The 11,268-nt window shown below is 31.2% G+C and overlaps 1 protein-coding gene across 1 annotated transcript; it reads left to right on the top strand.

The window, feature by feature from the left end:
* Positions 1-9,493: 9,493 nt before the first annotated feature.
* On the top strand, positions 9,494-11,068 carry LOC120124904 (40S ribosomal protein S10-1-like). The gene is made up of 5 exons (XM_039143463.1): positions 9,494-9,571; positions 9,664-9,712; positions 10,015-10,291; positions 10,407-10,536; positions 10,849-11,068. The coding sequence occupies exons 1-5, from the start codon at positions 9,569-9,571 to the stop codon at positions 10,924-10,926; spliced, it is 537 nt and encodes a 178-aa protein (XP_038999394.1). The 5' UTR covers positions 9,494-9,568; the 3' UTR covers positions 10,927-11,068.
* The last annotated feature ends 200 nt before the right edge of the window (positions 11,069-11,268 follow it).

Raw genomic sequence — 11,268 nt, 5'->3', positions numbered from 1 at the left:
TAGGACTTATCAAAGTTAGTCTATTTAATCTACAGTCTATATTGGCATGATAACGATACAACCAATCCATTCCCAAGATCACTTCAAACTCATCAAAGGATAATTCCATCGTATTAACAGGGAATTCAATTCCCTGAATCTTTATGGGACACCCTCGACACAACTGATTTACCCAAGTATTAGGCCCTAAAGGGTTAGTTACTATTACATCGTTACTTATTGCTTCTAATTGGATTTTCAATTCTCTCACCAATTTACTACTAATATATGAATATGTGATCCCGGATCTATCAAAACCAAAACAAATTCATCAAACAATTGAAAAGTATCTACAATGATCTTAGGATCATCGCAATTTTCATTAGTCTTTATGTTGTAAACTCGAGCAGTTGAATGCATCTCATATTGAGTGGATAACTTAGACTGATTCATTATTTTTCCTCTTCCTCTACCTCTCTGAGATACTGAAGAAAATCGCTCGAATTGTGCAGTCTCTCCAATCATCATTGGACAATCTCGCATAAAATGTTCGGTGTCCCAACATCTAAAGCAGGCTCCGGAGACTACCCGACATACTCTGGTATGATTCTTCCCGCAATGCTGACACTGTCTTGATTGACCTTGATTTAATCTTCCAGCTCCAGACCCTACTGATTGAGTCTGTCTAGTTCTCATCGAAATTGATCCTCTGGCAGATAATGCAGCTGACTTAGATATCGTTTGATATCGAAAATTGAAATCTCTGTCCCTCTTTAATGGTGTTGAGCTCGACGAAACACCAGCTCTCTTAGACATCTGAGCTTTTTGTTCTCCAAATCTCTCATTCTGACCTCTCTCTAGAGCTTTAGCACGATTGACCACATCTTAAAATGAGGATAGATTCAAAACTATCAACAACTCTTTCAGTCTGGGGCGTAGACCCTCAACAAACCAATCGTATGTATCCTTTTCAGTTGGAACCAACTAAACAACAAATCTACTTAACTTATTAAACTCGCGCTTGTACTCATACACGGTGCGATTCCCTTGCTTCAAGCTCATAAAGTCTTGCTTCATTTGCCTTATAAAATGATCGTCAATGTACTTGTTCTTGAATTCTAGGAACAAAGACCATATCACTTGGTCACTTGACATTCTCATGGTGTCATTTGTCCACCATAGCCGAGCTTGACCTCGGAGCAATGAGGCCACTCCATCTAACTTCTCCACTTCATAACATTAAAGACCCTCAACATAATCTTAACATCATTTAACCAAAGGTCCGCAACAACATGACATTTATCAGCTTCACCCTTAAATTCAGAACCTCCTAATCCTTTCAACTCTTTCACTACATTCATTCTAGGAATTGAGGGAGAATGCGATTGGAAACGCATCATAATAGCGTTCAATGTCCTGAAAAACGCTCCCTGATATTGCACAGGCACTTCCTGAGGTGCCTATTCTTTATATTGCGTGGAAACAACAGGTGAATTGCTACTTCCCTCATATCCTTCATCTCCCGCTTCACTTCGGGAGCCCTCATGGTCAGAAATCTAATAAAATATAATCATTTAACTCTATTAACAAGACAACATACTATTATTTATCAGATCAGAAAATTTTCACTTTTTTTGTTGTTGGAATGTATACTTTTTAAAACACATTTGACTTCGGTTTATGCGTAGAATCGGCTAAACCATAGCTCTGATACCATTAAATGTAACACCCCCAACCCGTATCCAACCCGGATACGAATCCGAGGTGTCACATTGACTTCTCAAATCGTTTACTTTTAAAAGATAGTAGGAAATTTAAACTTTTATTTGTATAAAAATGGTGGAACCCTTGATCAAAGTATATAAAGAGAATTCAACTTAATTTGAAAATAAAGACTCAATATATTACAAAAATATAATAGTGTATAATACAAAAATGATCAGAGCATATATGATTCAATATTTAGTTACATGTCAACCACATTCAATACAAAAAATACATATTGTTAAATCTTTTCTGATATGATCTTCGATAGAAATATATTGTCTTGACTCCTAGCTTTGATCTTCTTGTTTCTTTGAACCTACGTGTGAAACACTCACACGCTAAGTCGTGGATTTAGTGAGGCATATAAAATGCATAATAAAACATTAATACACTTAATCATATTCTAAGCATTTCATAAAAATCATATAAAGAAACCATATAACATATCATAGAACCAAAACATACACACACACATATATATATCATCATTATCATAATCATGCATTGTTCATTTATATTTTTTCTTTTAATAGCCCATGGTACATAATTGAGAACTTAAGGTATGTGAGTGCATTGAGGTTGTGCACTAATGTTGTCACCACAGCTCGTAAAAATTACACCGAAGTGCTGCGTAGAATATGCACCGAAGTGCTATGTAGAAATGTCCCGAAGGACTACATAGATATGTTCCGAATGACTACGTAGAAATATCTCGAAGGACCAGGTAGAATTGTCCTGAAGGACCGCGTAGAATCCTCGACTCTTGGCATGCCAATTATACCTTTAGCCCTCATATTTTTACCCCAGGCCCAGTACCGATACTTCATCACTGTGGTATCGCTACTATACATTAGTATCAATACCTATTCTACATTGTGGAATTTCATCTCTAAAAATGGTACCGATACTTGTCCATTAGTATCGATACCCTTGGTATCGATGCTACTCATTCGATATCGATACTCTTTTAAGGATTCATCAAATTTTACCTTATGGTATCGATATTGTTCTTCCAATATTGATACTCAAACCCAAATTTCACCCATTTTTGCTTTGAAGTATCGATATTATTTATCCAGAAATTACCTATCCCAGAAATTACCTATTTCAATTCAAAAATTTACCAACACTTACTTAAATCCTACTCTTTTCACTTCTTTCATATCATTAAACTCAACTACACTTATTAAAACTAACTTATATCACTTTAACATACTTAAACATCTAAAATCCCACAATATCACTTGAAACTAAAAATCTTACCAAATATTCAACATACCCCAAATCTTATTCCAACACCTTAGATTTCTTATTCCAACTTATGACAAGTCAAATTTCACTTCAAAATCCATTTACTAACTCTTTCTCATCAATTCACTCAAAAACCCTTTTTATTCAATCACCCATAACTTCTAAATCTTTTAGTTTCTACTTCTCTTTAAGCTTTTTCAAGCTTTCCTAATACCCCAAGAATCAAAACCAATCAAAATTTACAAGAAATAATTGAGTTAAAGATTTCTCACCTTATGTATGAACTCACGGTGGAGAGGAGGAAGAAAGATGAATAGAATTCTAGATTTCCTTCAACCATTTATTTCATTTTCCACGTGGATATATATAATACCAAGAATGAATTTTTAATTCATTCTCTTGACTAAAGACTTTTTTTCCCTTCCTTCTTTCAATTCTTTCTAATCAATCCTACACAAATAAATTCTAATTAAATCTCTGAACTTTTCAATTTATCTACTTTAATCATAAAATTTTAAAAGCTTACACTTTGGTCACTAGCCCGATATTTGGGATGTTACAATTTGGGTCTTCTAGGGTTACGTTTTGAGAACTATGAGAGATTTTTAAGAAATGATTAAGGATTCGACACGATATTGTACCAAATCAGAGCAAGATGAGAGATTTTTAATAAAGGTGCTAGTTAGGGTTTATAAAAAGTATGAGAATAGGGATTTGAGATAAAAACATCCTATAAAACGTGCACAAGAGCCTCGGTCTCAATATCGACAAGGAAGGTCTCGAGATTGTCTTATTGGTATCAATATTTAAATGTGGTATTGATACCGAAAATGACTACTAAAATTTTGGTTTCGATACCGAGCTGGCAGTCTTGATACAAAATGACTGAAAATGTCAATTTTGACATTTTAACCCTCAAACACTTTCAGAATAAATACTTAATGATTTTAAGACTATAGATTGCACTAAAAACATTTTAATGCACTACGAATTATGAGTTGGTATTAAATTAGAGAAAATTTCTAAGTACTTTATTAGAGTGTATATTATGGACTTTTCGAAGAGATAATAAGTTATATCAATCAAGGTCCAAAATGAATAAGCTAGATCAATTATTGGTCCATTTTGACTTGTTTCTTAGAGGATTAGGTGAACTATCAATGATGACATCCCAAACTGAATAATCGGTAGCTTAAACGAACAACAACATCCTATTCTTCCAATAGGAGTAGTTAATGCCTTTGAGGTATGGAGGTCTTGAAATAGATTGAGAATCTTCAACATTGTAGGAACTGGAAGTTGAATCCATCTATAATGGTTGATTGTAGAAGTTGATAGAGCTTTCTTAGGATCTTCTCAAGGTTGTTAAACCATCGATAAAGACCCACTTTGATACAAACTATTAGATTTATCGATCGACTGAAATACGCCAAGATGGAGTGAATTGGCCTTTAAAAAAATTGTACTGGAAGCAGCCGAAAAATAAAACTTTTGCACAATGATTTTAGAGTGGCTCAACTTCTAAACCAATTTTACATCCACTATCTTAGCATCCACACTAAGGATTTCTCAAATCCATACGATATGCTAACATTTGAGGACAATGTGTAACCTTACAACAAAACACAAAGTTTATACCCAAACCTTGCTTACATTCTCTTCCACAAGAGGAATTATAAATTTAGCAAACAAAAGAAAACCTTATAAAAGGCAAATGAGGTTACACAATTTAAACACTCACCTATATCACACTTGACCAAAATAAACAAAGAAGCTCACAAGTGTGTTACAAAGAATATGATAATATTTAGCTCAAAAACTCTTTTGATGTTGGTTTGATCTTGCAATTTATTTTCTTATTATTCTCCATTTGAATCATGATCCCTTTTATATCTTCTAACGCCCTTATAGCCTTTTCGAGCCGTTGGATTTATTAATTTGAGCATTAAATGCTCACCTACAACATTGGTATCGATACTGAGTAGTGGGTATTGAGACCAAGCATTCTAACCGTCAAAATTATAGCCGTTGAAACCCTCGATATCGATACCGTTCAAGTGAGTATCGATACTCACCTATTGGTATCGATACCAGAAAAGCTTACTGGAAAACATGTATCAATATTGGCTAACTTGTTTAGAGATTGGAGAGGGATTTTGATAAATCGAATATTTTTTTTAGGTTTGAAAGATATTTTTAAATTATATTATGACTTAAAAAATTAAGGTTATTTTTTCACAATTAAGAAGCACTTGAAAACCTTTAAGACAAATTTTCTTAGAATTACAAAGTGCAAATTTTAACAGTATAAATTATTTGGTCATTAATATTATATCAAAATCAAATATTGGTTCAATAGCCTGAAAAATGAAAATGGAATAATGAAGATATCTTGATAAGTTACGTCATTACGAGAAAATAATGAAATAAAAATAGAAAAGTTGTCGACAACAATTTTACGAATAGTATTTCTATAAAAATAAAGAGATAAAAATGAAGATCTTGAATTGAAATCTATCCATTAGTATATATGTGAAAATGATTGGTCAAAATTGAAAGACAGTATTCAAGTGAAGTTAAATCAACTTCCAAAACATGGACAAGTAATCCAAACATTTAAAGGTGTAATGTAAGTGTGGTATAAATGAGTAGTCTTAGATATAAAATATGACTCGAATAATGAAAATTTTACTTTATGGTGGATGCAATTATTTTATTACTCTAACAATTATATAAAATTCTATAATGCATTTAATGATTTGTGGAACCACATATAGTGAAATTTATCTATGAAGCATTAAAATGTCAGAAGCATTTGAAAACTCTTTAAAAATTTTGTACAAATATATTTACTTAAATATTTAGATAGAATGGATCGTCGTTAGTGTATATGGTAAATCTGAATCAATGAAAGTCTACTTGCTCAAGTGTCTTTATAAAGCCATCAAGATCAAATTATGATAATTATTGTATATTTTAAATAGTAGCTCTTGAAGAGCTTTAAAATAGAATTCCTGAAGAGTTTCAAAAGCATCTTGATTGTTTAAAAAGAGTATTTAAGATAAAATTATTGACTCAACTTATTCAAAAGATATGAGATTTGGTTTCACGTGATAAGATGTCAACTATCTTGTACAAAGATAAATTTATATCTCAATTGAAAAGAGAATACATCAAATGAAACATATTTCTTTAAAGTTTCTTCTCTCATGATCTTCAAAAGAATTGGAATACAAAAATTAGATGAATCCGTTCAAGTGGTAATTTGAAAAGACTTATTCATTAATCTATTGTCTACTTCAACATTTGAATATTGTATTCAAAATGAAATTATAATATTCAAAGATCTTGAAAGATTTTTAATGATGCAACATATTATGCATATTAAAGACGTGTACTCTTTTTCCTTCATTAAATTTATTTTCCTTGATGTTTTTATTTTAGTAATATTTTAACGAGACACATTATCTTCATATACATCCAATGGATAGTGTTGTTAATATTTATTTATGAAGATGTCTATCTTTATCTATAAGATATGATTTCGATTAAATTTCCAATATTCATTAATATTATAGTTGTATATAACATCTTCCACTTATGTCTATAAATATAGAGGTTAGAGAAAACATTATACGCAACTCATATTTAAATGATAATATATTTATCTCTCCTAATTCATATATCTTTTGTTTTTCTTTTATTCTTCTTCTTGCTTCGTCTCGTTAATTACACAACATAAAATGATACATAATCAATTTTAATTTGTTCTCTGTGTTTGTGTTTGTCTAATCAAAGTAAGACATTCATAACTAAAAAATAAAAACACATAAGCCGGGAGAACTTACAAGAAGTAGAATGAAGTATTCGTCGCCCCCAAAGGTATGTACACCGGATATTTCGTGTACTATATTTTAAGTTTTTAACTATATTAATTTCTAATTTCAATTTTTTTATATTTTAATAAAGTGAATTAGTTTTTAATTTTTTTACATTTCATAATTTTATAGTTTTTAGTAAATATTTTTAAAATTTATTTGTTTCTGAATAAATAAAAATAATTTTTATATAATAAATTTTTAAGGTAACTTTTTATATATTATTTCTAATTTATTCATTATTTGAAAGATATAAATCTTATTTTTATTTAAAAAAGTTTAATTTAATGCAAATAAAATAATACTCATTCGCACGAATCAAGCGACCTCGGTGGTAAAGGAATGTCAGGGGTGTGAGCGTCCAATTTCAGGGGTTGTTGTTCCTTGAAGTCTCGCGTTCGAACATCAGGAATGTTAGGGATGTAAGCGTTCAATGTCAAATAGTGAGAGTTATATTTGAACAAATACTACCTCGTGCTTATCTAAGATCAATAAAAAAATAATACTCCTTTTTCCCATTAAATATATATATATATGGTTAACTTTTTAATAATCATGATTAAAATTTAAAAAATTTAAGGGTAAAGTATAGTAATGGTCACTGAACATTTCTGAAGCTTGCATTTAGGTCCCCCAATATTTAAAACTTGCAATACAGTCCCCCAACATTTATTCCGTTTGCAATATGGTCCCCCAACTTAAACCACAGTTAGAAAATTAGGATGAAATATATAAATGGTCATTGAACTTTTCAATCACTTGAATTTAGGTCCCCAACTTTTAAAACTTGCAAAACAGTCATCAATTTCATTCTAAACCCCAATTTCCAAAGTAATTCAATTTTATTCTAAACCCTAAATTCCAAAATACTTAAATTAAATTCAATTATGTCAAATTTATTATTATTTAATTTCATCTTATTTCATGTGATACGTATTTTTTATATAAATATAATAGTATAATTCTTATCTGTTGAAGAAATTTTTTAATTAAAAAAAGTAGTTAGGATATAGAAGAGGTTGAAAATAATTCGAATTTTAAATTTATAAAATGTTATTTTGACGTATAAATAAAAGTGTAAACTACTCGGTTGACAACTTAACTATCTAGCCCTTTTTACTTTTGTCATCGATCTTTTAAATTTATCAATCATACCACATAATTATTTAATTGTTTCAACTAAGCCACTAGTCGTTACCAATTGATAAAAATGATGATGTGGCAGTTAAAAGGAATTGGCATTATTATACATTTAGTCTTTATTATTTATATAATCAATTTGGTCCTAAATTAAATAAAATTTAATAAATTAATCATTTAATTAGGATCTGACATGTGTTAGCACATGATCATGACACGTGTCATTGGTGACACGTGTTACCATCTAATTATTTATATATGCTATCAATTTGGTCCTAAATTAAATAAAATTTAATAAATTAATCATTTAATCAGGATCTGACATGTGTTAACACATGATCATGATATGTGTTATTGGTGACACATGTCACCTCCTAATTAGAAGAAAATTAAGTTACAAAGAAGTAAAATTTGGGTCTTGGGCAAACTCAAACCTGAGTCACGCAAATGAAAGATACAGGGTGGAGCCACTAAGCTAACACCATCATTTGTGTTAAGAGATATACAATAATACATATACTAATAGTATGACCAATGCCAGAAAAAAAAGAATATAATGTAAAATGGAAATAATGAGATTTGAACTTCGGCAAAAAATTTGAAAGCAATAAATGATGGGAAAATATTATATTTTTTACAATAAAAAAATATTATATTTGATAAATTGTTTGATAGATTTAATATATTTTTTAAATATTAGTTGATACAATATTTTAAAAGAATAAATTTAAGATTTATATATTTTTAAACTAAATTTAATAATTATATTTTTCATATTTATAATTCATGATTATATATAATCTTAAGTTGAGTATTTCTAATATAATTAATAATTTTAATTTCTTATTAAAAATAAAATATTCAAAAATATAAATGATTCATACATTAATATATGAATATATTTTTTATTTATACATCTAAATATATACATTTATATAATATATTTTTATTCGTTGTGTTTGTGCCTTGAACTCTTTCTTCAAGCCTATATTACCTTAAATTGAAGTATTTTAGAATTTAATTGAAGTATTTTAGAATTTAGGGTTTAGAATAAAATTGAATTACTTTGGAAATTAGGGTTTAGAATGAAATTGATGACTGTTTTGCAAGTTTTAAAAGTTGGGGGACCTAAATTCAAGTGACTGAAAAGTTCAATGACCGTTTATATAATTTATCCTAATTTTCTAACTGTGGTTTAAGTTGGGGACCATATTGCAAATGGAATAAATGTTGGGGGACTGTATTGCAAGTTTTAAATGTTGGGGACCTAAATGCAAGCTTCAGAAATGTTCAGTGACCATTACTATACTTTACCCAAAATTTAACTGTAATAACTATTTTTAAATTTATATTTTATAAATGGGCTGGGACGATTTTTTTTCTTAGCCCTAGATGAAGATCCACATAAACGGCACAAGCTGAAGCCGCATTTCAATATAAAATGAACACCATTTCTCTCTAGCTATGGTTTCAAAGCTGCTGCTGCTTCTTTGCTTTCTGCAAGAAGAAACAGAAAAGGTCTGCCGGCGCCTTTGCTCCGTCACTTGGCAGCCATGGTACCTATTTTTCTACCTCTCTTTCCTTTTACTTATGTACTAATAATATTCGCATCTACACCATTGAAGTTTCACTTTGTTTCTTTGCTCAGATTATTCCAGAGAAGAACCGTAGAGAAATCTCCAAATACCTTTTTCAAGGTGTGCTTCACTTTCTCAATTTTCTTGTAATTTGTTCACCCGCTTTACTCATTTTTCGTTTCTTAATTGCTTGATTGCTTGATAAACTTTAGCTTAATTTTGATTCATTGTGACTAGTCCTATGTTTGTTCTTTTTTATGGAAAATAAAGTGAGCTTTTATTTAATATTTATTCTGCTTTGAAGCATTTAAAAGAGTTGGATTTTTTTAGTTCTGTCCATGTTTATTTTTATATCTCGAAGCAGAGATCTCAGCATATGATTGTTTTGTGTTTCTTATTGAAAATTGTTCGTATTTTTATAGAGGGAGTTTGCTATGCAAAGAAGGATTACAATCTTGCAAAACATCCCGAGATCGATGTGCCCAATTTGCAGGTCATTAAACTTATGCAGAGCTTCAAGTCCACGGAATATGTCCGCGAGACTTTTGCTTGGATGCACTACTATTGGTACCTTACTAATGACGGAATTGAGTTTCTCAGAACTTACCTTAATCTTCCATCCGAAATTGTGCCTGCTACTCTAAAGAAATCTGCAAAGCCCCCTGGTAGGCTAGGTGGCCCACCTGGTGATCGCCCTCGGTAATGCATCTTATGAGGGCTTGATGCCCCCTCCTCTTGATCTGTTCAAATTTTCTTTTCCTCTTATAGTTTGTTTTTTGTTGTGAATGAAGTCTTTTCCTTGTCTCAATTTTAGGGGTCCTCCTCGCTTTGAAGGGGACCGTCCAAGGTTTGGTGACAGAGATGGGTACCGTGGAGGTCCACGCGGGGGTGACTTTGGTGGTGACAAGGGTGGTGCCCCAGCAGATTTCCAACCATCATTCAGGGTAATTTTACATTTAGAATTTGGTCTGTGTGTTTAACGGATTAGATCTATTAAACTTTTATGTTACTCGATACCCTTTGAAAGGTTTTATCACTGTAGTTGATTTCACATGCATGTAGAACTTAAAGTGCTACATAACCAATTAATGTTTTCTTACTGCTTTAGCTGTATGGTAAGTTTATGCAATGGAAGCATTCAATAGTATCTTATAATTAGTGCTTAAGTTTAGGCTCTAGCTTGACGAAACATTGTTTGTTATCATACTAATGGCCGCATTGCATCTATGATTCTGCTTCTTTGCTTTTGTGTGCAGGGTTCCGGTGGAAGGCCTGCCTTTGGTCGTGGTGGTGGAGGCTATAGTGCAGCTCCATCCGGTTCTGGTTTTGCTTGAACCTTGTTTTTTGACCTGTTGGTTTTGAAACATAGTATTGAAGGAACTGTAGAACTAATGTCTTTGTTAGCGTACTGTTTTAGCCTCGGTTCAATGTGGAACTTATGGAACTTTTACAATTTTATGTTGAGTTTTGTGGAAATGGAACTTTCTCTGCCCACTTTTTACTTAAAATTTTCCTTTCTGCTTTTTTCGAGAGGAAAACAAAGAGTTTCTCGTTACGTTCTAGCTAGTCATACATTAGCTATGTTGAGAGATTTGGAAAATGGATTAAGTGGAATTATTAAAATTCTTATTAATTTTAATATGCTACGGAATATAAACTTGCGTAAGACTTCAAAT

This window comes from Hibiscus syriacus, unplaced genomic scaffold, assembly GCF_006381635.1.
Source record: "Hibiscus syriacus cultivar Baekdansim isolate YM2019G1 unplaced genomic scaffold, ASM638163v2 tig00110429_pilon, whole genome shotgun sequence".
Lineage (NCBI taxonomy): Eukaryota > Viridiplantae > Streptophyta > Magnoliopsida > Malvales > Malvaceae > Hibiscus > Hibiscus syriacus.
Note: the sequence above shows the minus strand (reverse complement) of the source record. Positions and strands in the feature narration are given on the sequence as shown.